Source organism: Rhipicephalus microplus, chromosome 8, assembly GCF_043290135.1.
Source record: "Rhipicephalus microplus isolate Deutch F79 chromosome 8, USDA_Rmic, whole genome shotgun sequence".
In the NCBI taxonomy this organism is placed as follows: domain Eukaryota; kingdom Metazoa; phylum Arthropoda; class Arachnida; order Ixodida; family Ixodidae; genus Rhipicephalus; species Rhipicephalus microplus.
Genome location: NC_134707.1, coordinates 7,599,158 through 7,626,447, shown reverse-complemented (window position 1 = coordinate 7,626,447; position 27,290 = coordinate 7,599,158). Strand labels below are relative to the sequence as shown.

The 27,290-nt window shown below is 46.3% G+C and overlaps 1 protein-coding gene across 4 annotated transcripts in view; it reads right to left on the bottom strand.

Annotated features, from left to right (window-relative positions):
• Nucleotides 1-27,290, bottom strand: part of LOC119164059 (uncharacterized) — a 236,684-nt gene that overhangs the window by 81,925 nt on the left and 127,469 nt on the right. The window contains exons 3-4 of one of the 4 annotated variants that reach the window (XR_012885468.1): nucleotides 6,379-6,966; nucleotides 1,890-1,974 (exon numbers count right to left, since the gene is read on the bottom strand). The exons of 2 other annotated variants lie outside the window; for them this stretch is intronic. Coding sequence is in view for 1 of the 2 variants with exons in the window: in XM_075870917.1 (XP_075727032.1) it covers nucleotides 1,890-1,974; nucleotides 6,350-6,966 (702 nt within the window). In the remaining variant the exon portion in view is untranslated. Of the gene's footprint in view, nucleotides 1-1,889; nucleotides 1,975-6,349; nucleotides 6,967-27,290 lie in introns of all 4 variants that reach the window. One more of the 4 variants, XM_075870917.1, reaches the window with a different exon arrangement.

The window sequence follows — 27,290 nt, the reverse complement described above, 5'->3', positions numbered from 1 at the left end:
ATTTAACAGTGCCCAAAAATGTTTACAGAAATCAACCTGGACATTTACCATAGGTTCACCTCACATTAGCCTACATGCTACAATGTGTATCACACACAGCTGATCAAGAACACTAACGTGTGGGCGCGGCACCAACCGCGGTAACCGAAGCCACAATGCTGTCCTTACTTCGGTTAATCGTTTTGACCAAACTTGTTTCAACGCGCATACCAATCTATCCATGGCGGTAATGTCCGATGTTAGAAGAAACTTTTTTTGGCATGAACAATGACAAAAAGGACACAAAAGGAAACAAGTTGTGTGCCAATTTCAAAGGGACACTAAAGAGCAAAGTGCTTTTTCGCGTATTAGTAAAGCATAATTTTGCGATCCCAAAAACACCACGCTTATTAACACGGCACGACACTTGGTAAGCGAGAAAATGCAAAAAACTGCAGGTGGAGATGCCAACTTGAGATTTCCGCATCAGACACTGCGATGTCATCAATTTTTGCAAAGTCTAGTGGGACCTGCATAGCTTCTAGTTGATAAATCTGGGGGTGCTGTAGCCTTAGCATACAAAGTCTCAGAAAATTTATCGAGCCAATGTCGCGGAAATACGAAAAATACCTTGTCAAATTTCTGATGTCTTGTGTGCAAAATTTCGGGGCTTAAAAATGAAACTTCAACCTTGATTTTCTCTACTAATAATGAACTTATAACAGCGAGACTTATGACATTAGAGTTCTCCGAGTGCAATTTATGAATCTAAACCAACTCGTAGTTCTATTTAGTGTCCCTTTAAATAATCTGAAATAGCCTGATTGTGTGCACAGCTGACCATGGAACAAAACAATTCGTAGAAATACAGACACTAGCACAGAAAGCACTTTGTTACACCACGGCTTGTGAGGGCACCAGTATTCCACCCTCGGGTCGCTGCGTGGTGTTTAAAATAGTATTTTGTTATAAATTAAGTGCCCTCATCAGCATCATCATCATCATCAGCGTGACTACATCCACTGCAGGACAAAGGCTTCTCCCAGTGCCCTACCAATATGCTAAAGCTTTACTAGCTGCTTTGTGAACCCTCAAGGATAAAACCATAAAACATGCATTATGATAAAAAACAGGCAGCCATGGCCTCTGTCAGTCAAAAGTGGATGACTTGCAAGACCTAGACTGACAATCTTATTCTGCATTTCGTTTTACAAAGAACTGCAAAAAACTCATCGCTGCAATTTGTTCAGCTTGAGCAAGAGTGCCATGCCTTGACCGGAGGGCATTGTTTAACCAAGTGTGTCCTTTACAGTGTGATAAACATAAAGTTTTCTACATTTTCTAAGGAAAGCTGTTTATGCATTGATAAAGGCTTTTCCTGTCCCAATACAGAATGTAATATTGATTTCAGGCTAAAAATGTTTGCCCAATATCTTGCACATGAAATTAATGATGCAGTCGGCTAAATTGAGCCACCCAAAGACATTTGGAAAAGTGGTAGCAATAGTAATAATTGTTGGGCATTTTACTTTCTAAAATCGTAGCATTACAAGAGACCCTGCACTAGGCGGCTCTGGACATTTCGACTATTTGGGGTTTTACAAGATTCAACGAAAATTTATTTTATTTATGTATTTTTTATTTTAACATAGTAGTAACCCACTTTTGGGCTTCATTACAGGGAGGAAAAAAGTCGAACAACAGTGCATGTGCAAAGAAGACTCAAGTTAAATCAAATGTTAACAAAAAAACAATACATATATAAAAATATTAAAATCAAGTGGCATAAGAAACACAACACTGACTGAGCACATGAGCACACGACCTTTGGTTCAGTATTCGAACACCATAACCACCAGACCCCCGCAGTGGGTCAAGTGCTACCAATCACAGGGCTTGATGGTGCTCACCTTTGACATTGGAGTGCAACTGCGACCTTGCAGAGTTCTGCATATGTAACTTCTGTGGCTTTTTCTCGAGGACAGCACTTCAGCACTGCGCAGCAGTGCCAGAAAAAGCTGTAGCACATTCGCACTTCAAGCTACGATTGCTTTGACAAGCAGATGCATATTTGGCTCCCACTTGAAAAAACATGCCTGATCCCTCTGCCATAGCAATCTGTATAACACGAAAGCGAAACGTGTCTTCATAGAAGTAGTGCTTATTGCGTAGCGATACATGAGGGCTTGTACAATTTCTATTGGCGTTTCGCAACTATAGCACCGTTTGACGTGGACACAGCCACATTGAGGCGTAATGGCACGTCTCCATCACGACCACCCTAGATTTATTCTTTTGCGGTATTTGAAGTTTTTAACTTGTACCTGAATACAGCATGTAATTAATCGCGCACAACGCTATCAACAAGCATACTCTAAACACTGCTACTCAATATGTGCGCTTTCAAAGATCGTCAGTTATAGAGTGAAACAGAACCGTGTGCGCTCCTGAAACCTACGCCAGCACCCACGCATACTGCGCTTCAGCAGTGCAGGACGAGGAGGTTTGTAGCTTGAGTTGCGAACACGTGCCGACGTTGCACGTCCTGCTGGCCTCAGTTTTGCTCCACCAATGCACAACATTCAACGTCAATATCGTTGCCTTGCTGTAAAGCGGCGAAACATTGTCGGTGTATGTGGAAGCTGCACGACATCAACAACGAGCTGTCACGCATTAGCACAAAGCGAAAGGCAAAAAACATGACTGCATCGTCGACTCTCCAATGATCTCGAATGCCATACTTTAACTGCGTCATGCCACATTACGTCTCTTGAGCTCTCGCAGACTGCTGCAACCCCCATGCCCCCACTTCACCAACAGAAAGCACAGAGTGAGAGAGAATGTGTGGAAGATCTAAGGCGCATTCGTAGCAAGTCCAGCGATTGCCTCAATAGATCAGAGAGTAGAAAACTGGGTGCTTTTCGTTTCCCAAGGAGCCAGAGGTTTGACACAACGGGTAAGAAACTTTTTGTTGAATGCTTTTTCTTTCTCAATTGGTAGCATTATACAATGCCATATCCTTGACAGAAATACCTCACCGAAGCCTTGGTGGACCCTGGCATAGAATACTTTCGTGTTAAAATTTGAGTGCAACATGACAATGACCAAAGGTTCTTTTCCGTGGCGTACCAACTCTTTTGAGTGGGGGGGGGGGGGGCAGACTTACCTCACTCATAAGCCGATTACATATTGAGAGAGAGGACTTCACTGATGCACTTGCGGTTTTATGTGACTCTTCATCCCCACTAAACCTGCACTCTTCAAAACCCATCCGGTATCGCTTGCCTTCCACATCTTGGCATTTAGAAATACACCGCCTACTCCCCCTCTTGTTTTATCTGCTTTCTTCTTATGTCTCATTCATAGGTTTTGGGGAACAGGTGTACACCGCTACTGTCGGCAACCCTTTTTGGTAGCCGGACGCGGTGACCATCTGCCGACTCTGAAGCTTTAAGCTTTTCACTTGTTCGTGTCTGAAGCAACCGCCCCTTTTGCAGCACACTGCTCCAACTTTGCGTTTTCTTTTTTTTTTTTCATTCTCTTGTTTTTCCCCCCTCTCTGAAAACATTTTTGAATCACTACCACCTCACTCGAAGTGAAGGGAGGACTGCACTCTTCTCTTTATAATATTTTGCTTTTCAGACAGCGATCATCAACAGGGACATGCACCACTACCATGATATGACGTCACCACTAACCCCTTTAAAACTAACACGCAAAGGATGACACGGCGCCTTTGAAAAAGATAGGTCCCCCTATCGAAACGTCAGCCAGCCAGTCTGAAGCATATCACATCACCTGTTCATCTTATGATTATCCCACTACGTTGTTTCCATCTGTCGGCTCCCATAAAGATTTTAAATTTTCATGCACAGACCATTCTTAAATAAGGTAAAAAAAGGAAGCCAGTTTTTAAGCAGCATGCACTGGGATAGCACATATATACATGTGATGCATGCAACAGTTTACTAAGCGACGCTTTTTTATGCATTACCTAACAACTTTTCGCATGAACACAATTATGTTGATGGCAGCCTCTCTAACAGTATATATTTATATTACTCAATAAAATTTTAAATGTGAAGCAATAATTCGAAAGTCAGTGGTACTTTAAGCACTTATATCTACTTGTTTGGCCTGGTACGTCTTGCTGCTCTCGTTGCTTCATTACTTTAGTATAGACCAAAGTCTGCATAGAGGGGCATGAGATGATGTGTCTGGTTCAGACATAAGTAACGTGAAAAACATGTGTACGTCATGAAGCTCTTTCAGTCACGTGTCAAGTGCCCGTATACCACGGGCTGCAGGATGCGGCTATGCGCCTTCAAATTTGCATCTACCTAGAAGCGACGACAATAGCCGTCAGTAATTCAAACAAGAGAACCTTTAGAAAATACGGCCTGGGCAGTGTTTATCCGACGACTGCAAATAAAAAAAATCAGGATCTCAGCGAGAATCGAACCCAAGAATTCCGTATGGCAGTCATGTATTTTGCCACAGAACCACGCAAGGTCTTGAATCTGCTTTGCAAAAGGCACACACCAAGTGGGTACAAAGTGAGTATGGTTAAAGTGCGAACTATATAAGTTTATAACAAGAAGATGAACATTATGTATATACTCCTGCCTTAAACTACCCCTCACTGCTTCCTTTCAAAGTGGTCGTTAGCTGTATATGATTGGCTTGAATATGCTGTGTCATGTACACAGCACTAGCTTGTTACGTGAGGCAACAATGATTGATTTGATATGTGGGGTTTAACGTCCCAAACCACCATATGATTATGAGAGACGCCGTAGTGAAGGGCTCCGGAAATTTCAACCACCTGGGGTTCTTTAACGTGCACCCAAATCCGAGCACATGGGCCTACAACATTTCCACCTCCATCGGAAATGCAGCCACCGCAGCCGGGATTCGAACCGGTGACCTGCGGGTCAGCAGCCGAGTACCTTAGCCACTAGACCACTGCGGCGGGGCAGATTAAAGTTGAATGCTTTGTTTTTGACAATTCCAGTACGGCGAAACTAAATAATCGAAAAAGATTCTTAACACTCATCGGCTCACAGCAGCTTCGACGGAGTAGTGGTGATGCTATTCCTTTTCGGTGAAAGAAAACTACTTCACAGAAGCAGTTAATGAGTTAATGCTTTGACCAATTGATAAAGAGATAAATTGATCGGCCAGTTACGGCATGAACAATCATGAACAAGTAATGTAATGATATAGGGCCCCTGTTTCCCACTAGCCTGCTCTGCAATGCTACAGCACAAGGCGCGAAAACGCCGCATAGATGGCCCGTACTGCAAGGAGCCTCTAAGGAAAATCGTTGCAGCAGAAATGGTGGCATAGTTTGACTATATTGTAGCGTTCCCTTGTAAAAATATAATTGAGCGATTACTGTGGAGAAGAAAAAAGATCACCTCACTTGGTTTTCTCAGTGTGCAGCCGATAGTGACCACTATGGAAAGTGGGAGGGGGCTAGCATCCCCTTGCCCTTCCACCCGCCCGCCCGGCTGATATGCCTATGGTTCTTTTACGCATGCGACCAACACCGGTAATTTGGCCATTTGCAAGTGGTTACCGAAGACACACTTCAGGCAACTGATGTTCACGTCTGCTAACACACGTCGAATATTCATCAAAATACGCAGATACTCTGTTCCTGAATATGTGATTGGCACTGAGCTTTGCGACCGAGTTGTTTTGAAACCAATGCAGCCATTTGCAATCAGCCACTTTTTCGCAGCCAAACTAGTCGCAAATGGGCTGGTCACATAACCAGCGTTCATCGTAGATGTGAACAAGCCTTAAAACATGAAATTATAGAATGAATGCTCTTCACTCTAATTTTGTTTGCTTCAGTCGTGCTTTCAATGGCTCCAATCTAGAACATGCTCCACATCATAGCTGACTCATAAAAGCCACCTGACATAGCACAAGTGCACTGCCAGATTGAACAAATGGTTGCTAAACATTGATACCTGCGAATCAGCTGGAACTTTCTTAGCCAACTTGCTATAAGGCTTGTCTTTCCCAAGTTTCGAAGCAGAGTTATAAATATGCTTTGGGTAAACCAAAACGGAAACTTATTTATTGCGCAATAAAGTGAACTAAAATATGCACTCTCGCTGAGAATGTTTACAAAGAATAAGGCAAAACATATGGCAGTAGTATGTTTTTTTTAGTTGAAGTAAAGACGCAAGCTATTGCTTTACAGTAAAGAACAAAATACGCCTCGCATGCAATGTCGACGTCACGGCAGGTATAACGTTTGCAATGTAACGACAGGGTAAACGACACGTCTTAAACGAGGCAGAAATGCACAAAACGCTCGCTGTTTAGATTCAGTCACAGACGCACAATCACTCACTCTGAATTTCAGCCAAATACTCATCGTACCAAGACCGGTATTCATCGGGTCGGGCGCCTATGAGTGCAGCTTCGATGGCTAGTTTGACGTGTGCCTCCATGATTTCGAAACGATTGCGGTTGCCGTACCACAGCACTCTCGACAACATCACCCTGGCTGCTTCCCGCGCCCAACGTTCTTTGGCGGCAAGTAGGCAATGGCGGTACGCTTCCACCTGGGCCCGCCGAAGCATAGTTTCTTCGTTGAGGTCCGTCAGACAACGTATGGCATTAAGCGACAAGCGAAACCCAGCACGGGTCCAACGTATGACTCCAGTAGCGTATACTCGAGTCCCGGGCTCTAGTGACGACAGGTGGCCAGCGTTAGCCACTCGGCTTTCGAGGTACGCCTCCATGACGTCCGTGTCATCGTCCAAGGAGACGAGCCACGAGTCTGTATGAGCGAGGTACCTGCTGCATCGTATCGTGGCCACGGAGACGACTCGGGTGACGCGAAAGCCGCAGTAGTACGTCGCGCCGCTCGGTACTCCCGGGCGACAAGTCCGACCGCATTCTTTGAGGTCTCTGAAGCTCAGAAGACTACGGCAGCTCTGGCAGTCAGTGCTTGAGGTTCCCATGCTGCAATAGAACGCTTTGCAGTCACCACAACGGCCACATGGTCAACCATCACTTGCGCAGGGCACCGATAGACTTCACTTGCTAAACTTCCGCTGAGAAGCTACAAAAGTGCGTTAACGAGCAATTTTGAAGACGCTAGTCCCACTGTCACGGTGGTTACCAGCTGCCCACATTCATAGTTAGCCAGACTATCCTAGTTCGTAGCTCAGAACGTGAACACCCGCTTTGTTTACATTGTGCCGCGCTCTCTGCACTAGCTGCTGGATAGATAGATGAATTGATGTAGCTGTACCCTTTGGATAGGGCGGCGGCCAAGGAGGTTATACTATATAACCTCCTTGGCGGCGGCTAACGCCACTTAGCGGCTGGAAGAACAAATGGATTAATGTGGCTGTATCATTTAGATAGGGCAGTGGCTAACGCCACTTAGCGGCTGGAAGAACCAATGGATTAATGTGGCTGTACTCTTTGGATAGGGTGGCGGCTAACGCCATTTAGCGGCTGAAAGAACAAATGGATTAATGTGGCTGTAACCTTTAGAAAGGGCGGCGGCTAACGCCACTTAACGGCTGGAAGAACAACTGGATTGATGTAGCTGTACCCTTTAGATCGTAGGACAGTGGCTAACGCCACTTAGTGGCTGGAAGAATAAATGGATTGATGTGGCTGTACCCTTTGGATAGGACGGCAGCTAACGCCAATTAGCGGCTGAAAGAACAAATGGATTAATGTAGCTGTATCTTTTAGATAGGGCAGTGGCTAACGCCACTTAGCGGCTGGAAGAATAAATGGATTGATGTGGCTATACCTTTCGGATAGGGCAGCGGCTAACGCCACTTAGCGGCTGGAAGAATGAGTAGATTAATGTGGCTGTACAGTCGCGGCCACCGTTAGAGGGAACGCGGCACGCGTGGCCGCTCTCCTCGGGCCACCAAGCAGGCGCCGCGCGAAGTATTGCGGCGCAAGCGCAATCAGCGCCAGAGGCGGAGTCGGCTGCGCGTCGTCTGCTACGGTGCCTCCCACTTCGCCGCACGCGCTCTGGTCCAAAATACTGTAGCTATGGAGCTGGATAGAAAGTATTTGAACTGGGTTATCTCGGCGCGCCGTTCATGCTACACCCAGTATTCGGCTTCGAATTTGAGACGTTCGTTTTTGTCGCAAGATGAAGTTGGTCGCTGAAATTTCACTTGGTTACAAAAGGAAATAGAGCACGTGGCTAAGATTAACAGAGTGTGCCTTGCTTGGATGCTTCGCATGTCAAACAGCGCATTTAGGCGACGAAAGTTACGCCCGCTTTTGATAAAACTCTGCTCGTTACGAGTTTAAAAGGGGCTGCATGTGCTCTTAGTGCGACATTTCGTCAAAGCAATACCTTCCGGCATGGCCAGAGTTCCTGAGAGTGAGCGCTGGGAAATCGTCGAGCTCTATTTCAAGGGTAGGTCGCAACGAAAAATCGCCGAAGCGACGGGAAGAACGCTCAAGACAGTGAACAGGATCATAAGAGCATATAAATCTTGCCGCCGGATCAAGGATGCTCCGCGGAAGCCGAGGTCTCGAGTTACGACTGAACAAGAGGATGCTTGGATCGTTGCGGCGGCAGCCGTGAAGCCAGGTCTCTCTGCTCAGAAAATCAAAAATACCCTCGACTTGAGAGCATCCGTGACAACGGTCAAGTGACGCCTCCGGAAAGCGGGTCTGAAGAGCAGGATTGCAGCCCAAATTTGCATGCCAATTCTCCAGATGTCGCTCTGTTTCCTTCACCTTCTTCTTGAACGGATGTTATTTTTGGTTTGGCTCCCTGCTGTTTTCTTGTTCGCTTGCTCCGTTTTGTATCGACATTATTTACAAGTAGCTGAATACCTTCCTAGCCCAACGCTCCTCCCCCATTTCTCTCAATCTCTTCTCAAATTTTATCTTGCTGCTAGCTTCCCTGCCCTCAAATGATGTCCATCCCATATAACCTTGTACTCCCTGATTTGGTGTATTCCCGTGAGCTCCTAAGGCAAGCCGACCTATTCCACGTTGCTTAATTTCTAATCTTGCTTGAACTTCTGATCTCATGCACAAGACCGCGTTGCCGAACGTCAGACCAGGAACCATGACCCCTTTCCATATTCCTCTCACAACCTCATACCTATTGTAATTCCACAGTACCCTATTTTTCATCACTGCTGCATTCTTGTTACCTGTATTTCGTGTTCCCTTAGGTACTCGGTCCCATTGCTTATCTATACGCCCAGATATTTGTATTGATCTGTTATCTCTAGAGTGACCTCCTGTATCCTAAGCTCTCTACCTTCATTATAATTAAAAATCACGACTGCTGGTTTTTCTTTACTAAATGTGAAATCAAACTTATCACTCATTACCGCAGATGTCCATCAATCTCTGCAAATCTTTCTTGTTGGCAATTAGCACTATATCTGCATACATCTATGCTGGTAGTGCCTGTTCAATGAGTTTTCCTTGTTTGACGAAAGAGATGTTGAAGCGAAGTCCACTTCCTCCTAATTTGGCCTCTAATCCTTGTAGGTACATCATGATTAACAGGGGTGACAGAGGCCACACCTGCCTAAGCCCCCGTTTTACCTCTGTGGGCTTGGATACCCGTTTTTCTCACTTTATAACTACCTTGTTACTTTTGTAAATCTCCTTTAAAAGATTAGCTACTTCATCTACCACACCTAGTGTGTCCAGCACTCCCCACAAGTACTCTTGAACCACGCCATCGTATACGCTCCCTGCTCGCTAGTGACTGCTACGACACCGGTCGTAAGTGAAAACCACATTTTGAACTAAATATTAATATTTCGCAAAAATAAAAACGGGAACCGCAATTATTAGCATGATGGTGTGATATAATTATTAATGTTAAAGTATTTTTTGTTGACTTTTTATTGTAAGTAGCTATATAATTATTAGCATGTGTGCCTACTTAGGATGGCTGCAGAAAGAAGCACGAAATTCAATTTCAGTTTTGAACAAGCCATCAAAAATAAAGCTGCTCTCTCCCTTGATGGAAAAAAATAGTAAGTGGTACTATAGTGCCTAGAATATAGGCACTATAGTGGTACTTAAAGAAAGACTGGCTTCAAGAAGAAACTTTTGCTGGAGTACAGCTCAGGGCCTAACAAAAATTCAGGGAACCCGTGTTATAGTAGCCCCTAAAGACGTCAGTTACAGGGAAATGCTAGAGTTATACAGTGACTGGCATAGGTGCGCCTCCTCCCCACCCCGCCCATTAAGTGCTTTATTCCGGTCCGAGTACCTTAGCTGCGTCAGTACGAAGCAACATTTTGGTCGAGAAATGTATTGCAGCACCGGCATGAGCCCTGCGAACAGTGGTGGATGTTGTGGAGGGAGGGCAATTTTCGCAAGCATTTCCCCCTCTTCCCCTTATACCCACCGTTCAAATAGACCGAAGTATAAAATTGAAAGCAGGTACTTTACCTGTTCAAGGTTGCGGGCTACTTCTGATATGCTGGAGATTTATACAGTCCTAGTCAAAAGTTCCCACACTACCCTTTCAAGAAATACATGCGATCGTGGCCTGGAAACGTGTGACCCTCCGTACATGAGGCTTGGCTTTAAAAAGTAAATTTTCACGGTTATTTAGGTGGACGGTTTGGTGCAAGCTATGCATTCACGATGAAATGAGTCCGATTGTTGGACTGCTTTCTTTTTCTTATATTGCTGCGGAATATACACAGGATTTGGAAGACAGCTTCCAGTGGCGAATCGTGGCAGGCTATTTCTAACGGGTCATAACGCGTTATGCACTTATACACGTCATACAATCGCTTCATAACAACGAAGTGCGAGTACTTTCATTTGATAGTTTAACACAAAGGAAGCATTCATTTTAGGTATTCTGAGCCTATCGAATTACATTCAGAATATAGCTTCACCAACGTACCTTCACTCTGTTGGCTGTTCAGTGTTTTTAGGTTAAGCTCGCCGATTCCGCGCCAGAGCCCCGTGCTATCGTTTTCATTAATTTTCTTTCAAAGCGTGGTTTTCTTTAGGTATAATTAAATGCAAGTTATATTTATCAAGCCAAAATGGCCGCAATGCATGCAATATCACCGCCTTTGTGAATTTGCCACATTTTTAGTCAAACTGGATGGTACAGTTTTGGTTTGAGTTCCTGCCTTTCATTTAATTCTTTTTCTCTCGATTTACGCAACTGCTCGCGAAAGCTCCCACGTTTTGAGACAATACACATTAGGTTTGCGTCACTCGATGAAGAGTGCATATCTCTGAGGTCCTAAGCATAACAAGTTTGCATATATGATCGCGGAGTTACATGGCATGAATCGTTCAAGCTTTTGTAAAAAAAAAGGCTTCTTAAAATTGCCTAGTAATAATAAATGCAACCGAATTGAGTATTTTGCAACAAGGTTGCGACGAGGCCAGGTGGAAAAAGCTGCATTGGCCATCGTGAGAGCAGCTTGACAGGAATGTGCGAGGAGGTCTTACGTCCCAAAACCACAATATGGGTATGAGATGCCGTTGTAAAGGGCTCCAGAAATTTTGACAATCTGGTACGTGATGTGGCACGATACACCGGCCTCTACCATTTAGATTCCATCGAAATGTGACCGCTGCGGCGGGAATCGAACTCGCGACCTTGAGGTCAGCAGCCCTGCCGCCTAGCCAGTGATTCAGCGAGGCGGACCTGAAAATCGCGTAATTCTCTTCGGTCTCGCTGGGGAGCGTGAAAGAGGCACATCCCCATAGGCGTCTACAAGAAGGGGGTGCGAAGTCTGCCCCTTACATTGACTTAATCCCCCCCCCCCCCCCTTCGTAAAGGGGAACCCTGGAACACTTATGCACGTACCTGTCCTTTTCTCACTCCCGTTCTACTGTGTAATAATAAGTTGGCTTGAGACAGCAAAATATGCTATCTGCATTAAAGCGCGTTGACAGATTAAGGACGGAAATGCTGAGGCAGTGGAATGGGGTGCGTCGTTTGGCTCCTGAGAACGTTGCTTTTAATAAAAGGGCGCCAAGGGCGTAGGCGGAATTGTTTTTTCAAGGGGGTTGGGGAACCTCCTCGATCTGTTGGGGCCGGGCGGGCAGAAAGTTCGGGGTGGGAGATGGGGAGGGGCGCATGGGTTCGGTGCGCGTCCCCCGACTACGCACCAGCCGCCATCCTTAATTTGTTCCAGCAGTCGTCTGAAGTGAACGGCGCGGCGACTTTCGGATCTTGTTTGCGTGTGCAGTTGTATATTCAGAGATTCATCATGTAACTTTAAATACCTGATAGCGATGTCCCTACATGTATCGCATAATTTCATTTGACAGCTGTTCAGCATTAAAAAAAAACGTCTAGAACTATAGGAGGCTATCAGGACAAGCAAGTAGCGTGTACAGGGTATTTCAGCTGATTCGTTCGAAGAATTCAAAGAACAAACATGCGCTACGTGTGTCAGACTGACCCAGTATTGTTTGGATTCAATGCGCAGCCACATTTTTTCAATGCAAGCTGGATAATTACAAATATTGCTTAATTAACACTTAAAATAGTAACCCTACCGAAGATTTTCAACACTAAAGTTGTAGTGCTTGTACAGGGAAGTCTGAATAGTTTATGTATGCTCAGATATCACCAGAGGCGGGCAGAGGGTTTTCCTTCAGGAGGGGATGGGTTCATCGAAGCGCCTCTCCTTATTATGCCAACGTTGGGGCTGACTTCGCGACCCCCCCCCCCCCCCCCCCCTAACACACACACACACACACACACACACACACACACACACACACACACACACACACACACACACACACACACACACACACACACACACACACACACACACACACACACACACACACACACACGAGTGGGGTGCCCCGGCTTACCACGCCTTCGAGGGCATGCCTATGGATATTAACACCATTAAATTATTTTCCAGCATTTACTTAGATCGCATGAATAAATAAATAACATGATAACACTTGGGTCAAATGAGCTGAAACACTGCCGTACGACACAAGGGATCTGAAATATTGATTGCGTGATTCGTTCTCCGAATGATTAGAAATTCGAGGCCGAGTGTCGTTACAAATAGGTCACAGACCAATCTCAAGGCAAAACAACAATGACGTAACGCGATCCGTATAGATCCCTTGTTCACAACCCAAGGATTGATTGCTGTGCAGCAGGATGTTATGTAGCTTTGAGCACATGGTGCGAAATCCGAGAGTACTTGCAGTTTAGTATGACAGAGGATCTATTGGTTGGGCCTGAATAAACGTTTCGAGGGTGAATATTGTTGCCAAAAACAGGTTCCTAAGCAACTCAAAACAAAACAAGAATCAGATTTTGGATACACGGGGATCCATTGTTCTTTATTAAATGACGGGCGATCAGCAGGTTATGTACCGTTGAGCGCATGATGTGTTATGTACCGTTGAGGGCATGACGTAAAATCTGAGAGTACTTGCAATTTAGTATGCAAATAGATCTATTGTGTTACTCGCTGTCTGAATAATTAGTCTTTGGAGATTTCATCTTGTTCTCAAAAAAAAAAGAAACAAGAAAAGGTCACTCAGCAACGTAAAAACAAAAGAATAACCACATTTTGGATACTGTGATATTGCAGGTGACTTTTCGGGGTTGATTACAAACAGCACCGAAAACATTCAAAACAAATCATAAAGGCACACTACAGATTACAAATAAAGAGCAGAATAAAGTGCATCGTGTTCAAAAGCAAAGGAAAAAAAAAACACTGGCCTGCGTCGAAGGCGTATCACAGTCACAACAAAAGCTACAAGAGCGGCCTTTCTGAGCCTTTTTAAACACTATTTGGTTAACTGCTACAAGCACACTGCTGGGTACCCACTACGCCATAAATAATCATAATGTTTGTGTAGTCGGCCTGCATCCACTATCCTATCCTTCGTCACTCTTCGGAGAAGCGTGATATCCGCTAAACATTTGTAAGGAATTTTGTGCCAGTTGTTCATGCAGTGGCTGACGACGATGAATTAGGCCTGAAGTGGGTATGCGCCACAGTTAAAAGGTGATCAAGAACGAGCTTTTGTGATGGGTTGGAGCAGTGGACGACCCACTCCTTACGGTATTCGCATTGTGTGATGCCTTGTTCTTTTGCTGTTTTAAATCTATTTATTACTCATTAACACGATTCCTTTCTCCACATCAAGCCTGCCTAAGACAAGTTTGCGAACTAGTCCCAAGCACTGGCGTGGCTCAGTAGCAGAATACTATGCTTGCACACAGTGGACCTGAGTTCGAGCCCTACTCTGTCCTTGGCACTAAGTTTTTTTTTTCTTATTTCGTGCAACAGCGGTTACGGGCACCGGCGGCGAACGACTACGGTGTCGCGCGTGACATGATTTGATTTCATAACAGCTTTCGCTGTAAAACAAGAATCACCTTTAGGATACGTAGGCATCCCTTGCCCGCAATGAAATGATGGCTGAGCAGCAGGATGTTGAGTACCGTCGAGCACATGACATAAAGTGCGGGTGTACCCACAGTTTAGTATACAAAAGGATGCACGGATTGTGTTACTCCTCGGTGTCTGAATAAATGTTTCGGGGGTGAATCTAGTTATCAAAAACAGGTCACTGAGCAACGTCACAACAAAACAAGTCACATTTTGCATCCGTAGGGATCCCTTGTTCACAAAATACCGGGTGAGCAGCAGGTTATGCACCGCGGAGCGCATGCCATTAAGCCTAGGAGTACTCATAGCTCTATCTCATCTCCCCCATCCCCCTCCCATGCGCAGGGTAGCCAACCGGCTGCCTATAGGCTGGTTAACCTCCTTGCCATTCTTTTCCACCTATTTTCCTTCCTTCTTGAAGTCCGGAAGTACCCGCAGTTAAGTATGCAAGAGGATGTGTTGATTGTGTTACTCATTGAGTCAATTGTTACGGGGGTTTATTGAGGTACACAGCGACCGGGAAGATAGCAGCAGCAGCAGGCAAAGCGTAGCCAGGGATCGAACAGCCGAGCGAGCTAAGGCGATGGCAATGCGCTTCCGCGTGCGTCTGTCTTCTTCCTCACAATAACCCCGGTATCGAGAGGTAGCCATCCTGGCAACCTAAAGAATGGTTAGAGGGTCACAATACGGCTCGAGACGGTTAATGTGGACGGTTTCTCACCCCGACGACGAAGGTGGGAAGATGGCGTAACGGGTTCAACCACGTAACTAACAGGAGAGGTCTGCGCAACCACGCGGTATAGAGTCCGTGATACTTCGGAAGAAGCTTAGACGAAAGGCCGGGAGCAGCAACTGGCGGGACCCAAAGCCACACGAGAGAGTCGACGGTGAAAGGGTAAGGAAGGATGTCGGAGTCGTGACGCTGTTTTTGGCGACACTGTTGGTCGTAGGAGAAAGAACGGGCCAGTTGTCGGCATTTCTCTGTGTGGTGAGCCATAGCAGACACAGGCTGGTAGTTTGGATGATATGGTAGAGTCGTATCAATGGTGCTAGTGGGTTCACGGCCGTAGAGCAAGAAGAATGGTGAGAATCCGGTGGTGGCTTGGGAGGCAGTGTTGTAGGCGAATGTGACAGGCGGAAGAACAAGATCCCAATTGCAGTGGTCTGATGCAACGTACATCGACAACATGTCACCTAGAGTTCGGTTCAATCGTTCCGTTTATCCGTTTGTCTGCGATTGATATGCGGTAGTGGTGCGGTGAATAATTCAGCTTTTTTTTTTTTTCATTCACTGCCGGTCGCGCTACGTATTCCGTAGACGGCAATTCATCGGTGTCATATGGAATGGATTGCTTCAAGCACGGGTTAAGCGATAGTCTTAATACATACGAGTCGCGTTTCAAGCCATTTTTTTTGCGCGTGTTTGTGGAGTTTACCTGGACTGGAGCTGCGCACCACAAACAACGTCACGTCATGTTGGAGGACCACTGCGAGCTTTATCTTCGGCATCAAAATGGAGAACTGACGTAGTACGTACGTACTGACACGCGCCCACTGCTGTGTATATTCCGCATTATAACCGACGGAGTCTTCAAGGTGGACGTGCTACTGGCATTGCATCGAGAGCTCTGTCTTCACAACACACCATGTGCCACCTCGGCAGAAGATCGCCTGGTGAGCATCTTCGCTGTGATTCCTCGATTGCTGGTGGCCATGCTCGTATGCTAAACTCGAGGTGACTGCCATGAGTAGATCCATACAAGTCACGGAGCTGGTGTTCAAGTGCTGTCGAGGAAGTTCGTGCACCATCAGGAGATGCGTGTTCAACTTCATTGGATGCTTAGAAACCTCTCGGTTTCTAATGTGTAGGGGCTGCATCAGTTGTCAAAAACAGGCCATTGAGCAACGTCAAAACAAAACACAGGCACAGTATTTTTCCCAGGATACTGTTCCAGGCACATTAGTTTTCTAGGAGGCGTTGCCAGTATCCGGGATTCGTGGCCAAAGTGGCAGCGGTGTAACCGCTGTGTTTTGCCGTTCTAGCAAGAAGAGCCTTGCCTCGTGCCTACTGCTCCGTGCCGCCTGGCCACTGACTACCGACGGAAGATATCGACAATCATCTCATCCAGCTAAGTCACATGGAAAAACAGGGCGTGTCTGATCTTCTGACGTCACGCACCACCAGGACACTATAAAACCCCCGGCAACGCATCAACCCTTCGGGATTCGCGGCCACAGTGGCAGCTGTGTGACCGCTGTGTTCCGCTGTTCTAGGTAGGAATTTTCCCACTCAAATTTTGTACTGAAAGCTTCTGTGGCCGCTGATCCCCCCCCCCCCCCTTTTGTTCCTATGGGTATCGACGTGTGCACCTATCGGGTGCGCATCGGCAGGTTTTTTGCATGTCGCTCGCTACAGTGCCTATCTCAGGGCCGTTCTGCCCCCGGAACGAATTTAATCAGCGTTCTCGGTCCAAGGCCCTCGACACTACTGCTGTTCACGTGCTTGGCGGCATTGCTGCCGCTTTGTGCAGGTGACGTTGAATCGAACCCAGGGCCTAAGATCGAGGATGTTCTAACTTTGTTAAAGAACTGCCATGAAGAAACCACGACTAACCTCAACGCAATCAAACAAAAAATCGGCAGCATTGAGGCCCGTTTGACTGATATCGAAAAAACTGAACAATATATCGGAATTCCAAAAAAACTTTTGACGTAGTGGCTGATTCTGTGCAGGAAGTTAAGGCGAATGTTTGTAAAACAAATGAAGGTCTTGCGGATGTCGTTGATGACATGAACAACCGAATGAGGCGTAACAATCTTATCATTAAAGGCCTTCCGGAAGAAGAAAATGAAGGATACGCAGAATCGGAACGTGTTGTCAGAGTTTTTTTCAACCCACCTTGAAATCGTAGATGGAGACATTGAGAGAGCCCATAGACTTGGGAAACCCCGGCCTGACTTTCACCGTCCCATTATTGTTAAGTTTCTTAACTTTAAATCAAAACTGGAAGCCCTTAGTAACGCCTCGAAATTGAATGATCTTAAAGGGCCCAAAGTCTGGCTAGAAGATTTTTCACCCAAAGTACAGCTAGCCCGAAAAAAGCGGCGCGATTTCGCGAAATCGAACAGAAAAAGCACCGAGAAATACACAGTGCTCTTTAATAAACTGCACATGCACAACTCCACTTTCTGTTATGATGCTGCAAATAACTGCGTTGTCAAGGTAGCCTCAACGAAAGCGCCCGCCCCACAGTGAACTTCTAAAGGGCCTCTTTACAAAACTAAGTCAAGCAAACCCTTATCCTAACTCGTAGCAAATTTTCGTAGCATCTATAACAAAATCGATGCCCTAAATGCTATTTTGTTCACGTGTTCGGCTGATATATTTGTAGGCAGCAAAACATGGCTATCTGAAGACGTTCCAAACATTGACCTAACACTTCCCTCGTCATTTGCGCTCTTCCGCAAAGACAGAGTGGGCTGCCGAGGGGGAGGAGTTATAATCGGTGTGAAATCTGGTTTTCACCCATCTCTTATTTCCATTCCCTGCCCTCTTGAAATCGTTTGGGTTTCTTGCTATTTTGAACATGTTCACTGCGTCATCGGTGCCTGCTACCGGCCACCTGATAGCCGGCAGGATTTCGTAGAAATTCTTAATGATTCGATCGATTCCATTTTCCTCAAGTTCCCGAGTTGTCTGTTAATTCTTGCCGGTGACTTTAATTATCCTGATATTGACTGGGCCTCCCTAACCGTTCATGCTCAACGCAATCGCCATGAACAACTAAGCTTTCTGCGCTTACTTCATTTTCCTAATCTCGAACAACTCGTACATGAACCAACGCGTGGCGACCACATACTAGATCTTGTCCTCACAAATAACCCACAGCTTGCTAAAACAAACATACAGGACAAAATCAGTGACCATAACGCCATACATTGCTCGTTTTCATTACCACGTGCCGACAAATCTAAACTGAAGAAACGTATCTTTAACTACAGCCGAACAAACACTGAAAAACTAAGTGGAGGAATTGTGTGTACCCAAACTATCAATAAGAGAAAGAGTAAATGAACCTTGGTTTACTCGAGAAGTAAAAAGAAGCTTAAATAAAAAGAAAAGAGCCTACCATAAAGCCACTAAAACGAGCGACCCCCCCGACTGGCTTAAATACAAGAGCGAATTGCGAATTGCATCCAGCGCGTGCGCGGATGCAATTCGCAAGGCCAAAAATGAATTTTACAATTGCACGCTTCCAAACCTTTTAAAAACAGACCCTAAAAAATTTTGGAATGTTATTAATCCAAAGAACAACAACTCTGCCCCACCCATCACAAGTGAAGATGGCAACAGCTTGCCTGTTGCAGCATGTGCTCAAAAACTGAACACCTACTTCTTTCAAGTTTTCACTGCTGAGCGACCACTAGATAGCTCTCTTGATTTGCCGTCACTAACCGTTCAACACCCGTTTTCCGCTATCGTAATCACTACGCATGGCGTAGCCTGCGCAATAGATCGTTTGGCACTCAAGAATAGCCCCGGACCAGACGGAATTAGCGCGAAATTTCTAAAATTAACAAGTCCCTTTTCGTCATACTTTCTTTGTTTGATTTTTCAACAATCACTTGATTCAGGATTTATACCAGAGGATTGGAAATCAGTGCATGTGACTTCAATTTTTAAGTCTGGTGACAATACAGTTCCCAATAACTACAGGCCAATTTCACTAACATCAATCTGTTGTAAATTACTCGAACACATTATTCACGCATATAATGAACCACCTTAATCTGAATAAACTGCTCCTAAACAGCCAACATGGGTTTCGTAAAGATTCATCTTTCCAAACACAACTCTTTGAATTGGTAACTGACTTCATTCTTCTCTAAACGTGTCCCGTCCTGTTGATGCAATTTTTGTTGATTTCTCGAAAGCCTTTGATCGCGTGCCACATAAACGTCTGTTCCTAAAAATTCGCCAACTCCAACTCGACCAAAACACAACACGATGGATAGAAGAATTTTTAACCAATCGTTTCCAGACAGTCAAGTTAAACAATCATATTTCTAACCAAACACGTGTTTCATCTGGGGTCCCTCAGGGGTCAGTGTTAGGTCCTCTTTTATTCCTGATTTACATCAATGACATAGCATGCAGCCTAAAATCACCAATTCACTTGTTTGCGGATGATTGCGTAGTGTATAGAGAAATATCTAATCCAGACGATACAATTACCTTACAATCTGATCTTATTAGGCTAGAGGAATGGTGTAGCCGCTGGCAAATGGAAATAAATGTAGAAAAAACCAAACACATAATGTTTAGTCCTACCCCCGAGACAGTTCCCGCTAACTACAAAATAATTGATACTCCAATAGATTCAGTTCAATCGTTTAAATATTTAGGTGTGTTCTTTACGGCGAATTTAAAGTGGACGTGCCACATAGAATACATATCTACTAAAGCCCTTAAAAAACTCGGCCTTCTCAAAAGGCGCCTACATTTAGCCACAAAGGAAACCAGGTTTCATGCATATAATTGTGTTATCCAGCCCTCACTAGAATACGGTTCAATCATATGGCATCCTCAGGGCGCAAACCTAACTAACCTTTTGGAATCTGTCCAGAACAAGGCCACCCGGTTCATCACGTCCTCGTACTCACGTTACCAAAGCGTATCTTCTTTAAAGAATTCACTTCATGTTCTCTCGCTTGCCATGCGCCGAAAGTTGGCTCGACTATCTTTTTTTCATTCGCTGTACCACAGTAGCACGCCGTTTTCCCAGCTTCATATCATTCCACCACCTCATATCTCCGCCCGGATAGACCACACTTTCAAAGTTAAACCAATTTTCGCTAAAACAGAAAGATATAAAAACTCTCCTTTAGTCCTTGCAATCGCAGAATGGAACGCGTTACCTGCTCACAGCGCAGAACTGTCCGATTCATCATCTTTTCAACATGCACTCAAAACCTTTCTTGTATAGTTATTTGATGACGCATAAATCTTTATTTTGTCTTTCTTCTTCTGCTTCTATGTTTCTCTCTGTATTTTTTCTTTTTCTTTTTCTTTGCACACAGTTGTTGAGTGTACTGATCGCGCTTTTTTGTCCTTGTTTACTGTTTTAAAGTGCATTTCGCGTGAACCCCTTTTTTAATTCAATGTAATCTATTGTTTGGCGTTGTTTCTGGATTGCACTTCAGTTTCTCGATGCAGTAGACATGTATACCATCTCTGCCTTCATTTATGTTCTGTACTGTACTTGTGATCATAACCCCACTCTATCCCCCCCTATGTAATGCCCATTCGGGCCTTTAGGGTATTTAAATAAATAAATAAATATATATGCACCGGATCTTGACCTCCAATGTAGTGCCGGTGGGAGATGTCTCCTGTGTGTTTTTGAACGATCAATACTTGAAGCGTGCGCGTTACCTAAAAGCGGACTGGGGTCCCTGTAGCAACGGGAGTCTTCTGTCACTCATTGCCCGTTAGCAGTGACTGGAAGTTCTGCAGTAGAAAACACCGGTCCATCACTACGTTCTTTGCGCCTCCCCAAGTTTCTCTGCTGCGCAATGCTGCGAGTGTCAACTCCGCCGTCAGCGTAAGCGCCAATTGCTTCGCATTAACGCTTGGTTCCCTATAGTGACAGTTCATTTTTAGTATTGATTTCGTTACTCATTTTTAAATGGTTAGTGATGTGAAATTGAGTTTTTTTTTACCGAATAGAGGTCCCTGACAATTGTAAAAACAGAACGAGAATGACGCTTCAGAATCAGTACGAAAGCCATCTTTACAATAGAATGGCGTCTGCGCAGTGGGCTGTTAGGTACCGTTGAGCGCATCATGTCCGGGATTACACGTCGTATGGTATTCCTCCGGGATTACACGTCGTATAGTATCCGAGACGATCTATTGATTGCGTTACTCGTGGTATGAATGATTAGCAATTCGAGGTTCTGTCTCATTGTCAAAAACAATTAGTCACTGACCACGGTCAAGACAAAACAATAATGACGTTTCGGGATACGTGCGGAATCCTTGTTCACAATAGAATGACGGATGAGTAGCAGGCTGTTGTGTAGTGTTGAGCGCATGACGTAATGTCTGGGAGTACACGTTTGTAGCGAGAAGCACAGTCACGGGAAAGATATCGCCACTTTATTTTACCGGACCGAATAGAGTGGCCCTGGCTGCCCGCGTCCGAACCGCCTGGCCCGAGAATTCGTTCTGACAAACCCGTGCCTCGAGCTGTCAGCTTGAGTGGGGCGAGGGGCGCTGTGCGATGGTTAAATAATGACGACAATGATGACGGGCGAGGAGGCGCTGCGGTCGCCAATAGGAACACTCGTGCCTCACATCGGCTCCGTCTTTTTTTGCTGTTTCGCTGGCCAAGTTCTCATGGTACGACCATTTATAGCGCATCATCTGCTTCGCGAAGGTACCGGAAATAGACCATATCAAGTGGCCAGGTGGAAAACAGCTTTCCTTTACCGCATTGCCGGACATTTCCTGTTCCGCCACAGGATGCAGAGCTAATCATAACGAGGAGTAGGGCCCGCTGGGCCTAGCCGGCCTACGTGAGCCGAGGATACGAAGAAGCCCCGTATGATTGATGAGGCTTCCGATGTATCCGAGAATGACGATGGAGGTTTTGGCTGGCAAGTGGCTACCGGCCAACGATCCCATGCTCAAAAAAAAAAAAGCAACGCAGCGACCCATGAGGGGCCATGAAACTCACGAGCGTCCGGTGGAGGTGCCGCTGATGCCACCAACGCGTTCAAGAGTCATGTTTTCAAAAACTCGAAGATGCCCCAGCTGCCCGTGGAGCATCACAAGATTATAATCTGACCACGAGGAGGACAGAACTTGAGCAAAGTAAGCACCAGATCTATTGAAACTGCAGTGATTGAGGCTTCCAGCCTGACGGCAGAGCAAGTAAATGAAAACGTGGTGTGTCCCAACTTCATGCAAAATGCCCTCCTGGTTAGCAAGCCTGAATCAGACCATGCGGCAAGTTACGTGAGAATCAGTTCCTTCAACATCGTGCTAACGAAATATCAAGTCAATGCGTACGAAACGACCCGACAAGCCACTTGCAAAAGTGTGATTAGACAAGTCGACATAAGGGACTTCCAGTCCGCTATTCAAAAAACTATTGTGAATGAGCGCAACCCGCTGGATTTCGCCGTAAGGCGCATCAAGACTTTGGGCTCAGTCGTCGTCCTTTTCGACGGACTGCGCGTGCCAACGTTTGTGCGCTACCGACCAACCTTAGAGAGATGCTACCCCTACAAAAAACAATTTGATGTTGGTTTCACTTGTGGTAGGGACACCACTCGGACGTGTGCCCTACGCCGAACTTTAGTGCTGATAGTGCGGAGCCCTCAATCCGCCAGTGGACCAACTCTGCACACCCACGCTCAAGATCTGCGGAGGAAACCACCCCACCGAAGACGAGGCGTGCAAGAAGCGGTTGTACCCTATGTGATACGGGCTTGCCGAATGGAATGCTATCGGTCGCGATAGACTACAAAGGCGACCATGCATGGAGACGCCAACCCTGGCGCCAAGCGTACAGAAGAGCCCCAGGACCCGCTCACACTCTCGGAGCTGCATGAGATCCAGACGCCGCTCGCTACAATTGTAATATAGACTACAATGCCACATTTATTAGAACAAATGTAAAAATAAAGATATGCGAGAAACCCGTGCCTCCATAAGTATACCATGTTTAAAGTCAATGTAAAAAATTAATAGGGACTTTTAGTTAACACCCGAAGTGCGAACTTACATAAAAAAGCCAACGGGGAAAAAAAATGTGGGCAGAGGTGGCGCACAGATCTCACTAGGGATCTTCGGGGACATATAGCTCGTGGATCATTTAGTAGCTGACCCATGGGACTTAGCCGGGGCAGGCCCGGCAAGAAATGATAACGTAATAAGATACAGATGAAAAGCGACAGAAGAGAAGAGAAAGGACCGAGAAGAGGAAAGTAAAAGAGAAAAGACGTACAGATGACAGAGGGCAAGAGTGAGAGTTACAAAAGAAACGTGCTCTGCTCCTCCGCGCACGCAGGCTCATAAATTAACAGGCGCAGTGCATCTTGAGGCGTCTGGAGGCAGCCATGATCCCGGCACCAAACCAAAAGGACGGAGAAGAGAAAAAAGAAAACGATGCCAACACCATTCTAAGCCCGGGATGAGTCCATGTGTTCACCAGGGGGACCGTGAAGTCGTTGAGTCAGGAGGGCGTCACGGTTTGTGGTGTGTGTCCGCAAACAAAGACAATGTGGGAGGCAGAGGCCGCCGAGGTTCTCACCCTCGCCAGTGTATGGTGCACAGGACAGCTCTACCTGCACATCATCCTAATCATACGGTTGTGTATTTGTCCGCTGTCCCCTAGTTCTTTAGGGGCAAAGCTCATAAAGGCGTGGGTAAGCACGCCTCTTGTATATATGTATGTGACCTCCTATATAGTTCCAGCTTTGCCAACTGCCTACTACTTCGTCCTTGTAAGCATCTCACTCGGCCCCATCACTGATACACCACTTCACTGATCATAAAGCAAATACTGTTGGGAAGTAGACAATATTGTCGCGGTTCAACGTAAGCAGATCACCGAGACGTTGAGTCCGAGAACTGACGGCGTGTGTTTATGCAGGAGCCAAAAGCAAGAGACAAACAAAAGCAAGTAGTCTTTTTGAGTGTACCTTTTCACGAGACTGTTGGCGCGCACATCATCTTCGTTCTCTGATTATTTCGTGCGCAGTAATATGAAATGCAAAATGTTCGTGCACTTGTACTTGTAAAACGTGTGGAACCCATTCAAATAGGTCAGTGACAGTATTATTCTTCCTCCAGTCGAGCTCCTAACGCTGGGGTTTCTGCCTCGTTAAGGCACTGTGGACCGCCCTCGGAGTGAGCCTGCCTCGTGATACCCAATCGGGCTGCATTTGCAGCGAGAAAATCCGTCGGTTCATTACCAAAAAGGTCCGACTGCCCTGGCACGTGGTATAGCACAATTTAGGTGATGGCTGAAGTATTCAGCAAAAGGATCTTTATTTCTCGGATTCCCGCGTTGGTCATCCGGAACCCTGAGAGTATTGGAGCAGGGTCAAGCAATCCGTGTATACCTGGACGGTGGCGGCGAGCTTTTGTTCTTTGTATAAGATAACGCCTCGATTACTGCACTTCCGTGTGGTACGCTCTCGTAGCGTCGTCGATCAGATACCTGCCTACCGATCTGATTCGCTCGGGCCCAGCACAACGAATGCCGCCCCTTCTAAGTGATCCGTGCACGACCTGTCCGTATAAACGTGTATTCTCGGCATGCGGGCAATCCGACGCGCCTCATCCTATCCGGGTCTACTAAACGGGAAGGCGTGTCTGGCCGTGAGATGTTCCAGCCAGACGCCCAGAGTAGGCAGGACGGGGCGAGGTCGTAAGGACGGCTCTCCATACTGAGTCGGTTGATTGATATGTGGGGTTTAACATTCCAAGACCACCACATCATTATGAGAGACGTTGTAGTAGAGGGGTGCTCGGGATATTTTGACCACCTAGGTTTTTTTAACGTGCACCCAAATCTGAGCACACCGGGCCTACAGCATTTTCACCTTCATCGAAAATGCAGCCGCCGCAGCCGGGATCCTTTGCCGCGACATGCGGGTCAGCAGCCGAGTACATCAGCCACTAGACGACCGTGGCGGGGCCCCCATACTGAACCATCGGCTGACGCGAGGCTAGCAGCCTGAACTCCACGTTAGACCTGTCAAGTTTTGAGTGATTGGTGGAGCTCTCATTAACACGTGAAGGGCTGCTGCCCATGTTGTCCTGAACGCCCCCAACAGGTTCAGGAGAACCGCGTTCAGGAGATGACGGGACTTCAGGCAACAGTCTGGGCATAGCTCGTACCACCAGTTTGACGAATCGTAGGTGATGGCGGGTAAGATAACGCTGCGATAGAATGGCACATTTTGCTAGGGGCGCAAGGGGCCAGCCTGTATACGAGCTACCGTCCCAATCTTAGTTATTATTAGTAGTGCCTTTTCTTTTAAGAATTCAGCATGTTTAAAGAAGGATGGACGCGCATCGAAAATGACCCCAAAATCCGCTGAGGGTCCTTGTAGGTTAGGTTTTGTCATCCGAATTCAAACGTATCGACGGGCGCCATTTCTTCATACTCCGGTGCCCGTGAGAATACAACACGCAGTGTGCCTTCTCCTGCTGGGGCCGACCTTCACTTCGGCAGTCCGCCTGACCACGTACGACCCTCAATACCGTGAACCTGACCTCTCCCAGGCGCTCTCGGTAATCTGCCGGGATGACGATGATTGTATCGTCGGCGCACGCTCGGATCGTAACGCCTGCGCGCCACCCAGGGGAACCTGCTCCAAGTCGAGTGGAGTGTCGGAGAGCTCAGAATTCGGAGCACCTGGGGCTACGCCAGCAAATGGGACCGCCTGGGCCAATTAAGTAAGTTTTACCGTAATAATCACCGGTGGCGCCGCCCCGCCAGTGTTGACTGACATCACTAATGCCAGAATAGATCAAATAATCAGGGAGGTAAACTCTTTCCGGAAGGCTAACTAAGAACCTACCAAACAGGTAAGCAAGCTCAAAATGAAGGCGCAGCCTAGACTTGCCATGGCAAGGCTAGGCTGCGCTGCTGGCCTAGCTGCGCTGCTGGCCTAGCTAGGCTGACCTAGCTGCTGCCACGTTGCAACGTGGCAGCAGCTAGGCCAGCAAGTCAGAATTCCAAACCATGCGAGGGGGACAGCTCCCTCGCTCCCAAGAAGAGAGCTGTTAGCCACAAAATTAACTTTTCTCAGTCCTAAGGGAATTGAAAGAGGTAATTAAAAGAAATCAGAGCCGATAGAAAGGACTAACTTTAAAGTGGACCAACTATGGCAATGAAGGTTAAAGGCGGAACAGACATTCAAGAAACTCGAAATGAAAAATGACGAGGACGACGAATTGTTGCCGTCAGACTCGAAAAGTCTCAAATCGCTCCCTGGATCGTCTGGGAGTGCTCCAAAGAACGATTGCGAGTAAGAGCAAAACGAACTCACCCGATAATCATGGATAGCACCCACAGTTTTCGTGTGTGGCAGTGCAAATGTCGCGGATTCCTCGACAAAAAGGCATCGCTGCGCCAGTTGATTAGATTAATGAGAGACAAATGAGAATAATTATGCTACAAGAAGCTCTATCAGATGAGGTCAAGCTAACAGGCTACAGAGTGGTACGTAGAGGAAAACACTGGGGAAGAGGCTGGCAGCCCTCATTGATAGAACGCTACCTTTAATCGATCACGATATCCACCTCGCATTGAGTAAAATTGAGAATACTTAGTAGAAGTAGTACTTAAAAGGCACGGGAGCTTGGGTGCAGCATCTTTTGCATGAACATTTACAGCAGTTTCCCCGCCAAGAAAGAGTTTCAGAAGACGTTTTAACAAGGCACTCGCAATTGCCAAGAGCTCCCCGCTAATATCAGGAGGTGAATTTAATGCTTCCTACCAGGTATGGGGACACACTTGGAAGACAAAGAAAGGACATGAACAATGGACCTTTCCACAGACCTGGGACTGAGCCTGTCACTGATCCGGCTTTTCCCACCCGCTGTGGTAGGTCCACATGCAGGGACTCAACACCTGACCTCACTTTCGTGAAGAGCTCGAACAAAGCTAGCAGGTAAAACTCGGGAACAGATCTATATGTACCAACCCCTATATCATACACATTGGTATAGGAATGCCGAAACAACAAACTAAAATCCTTCGGTGCACACACAGTAATCTTTTTACGAAATTGGAGCAAAACGTGTAGACTCGGAACCCATTTAAAATGGGCAGACAGTCCTTTCAGACCCGGATCAACCAGCTTGGAGAGAAACTCAAG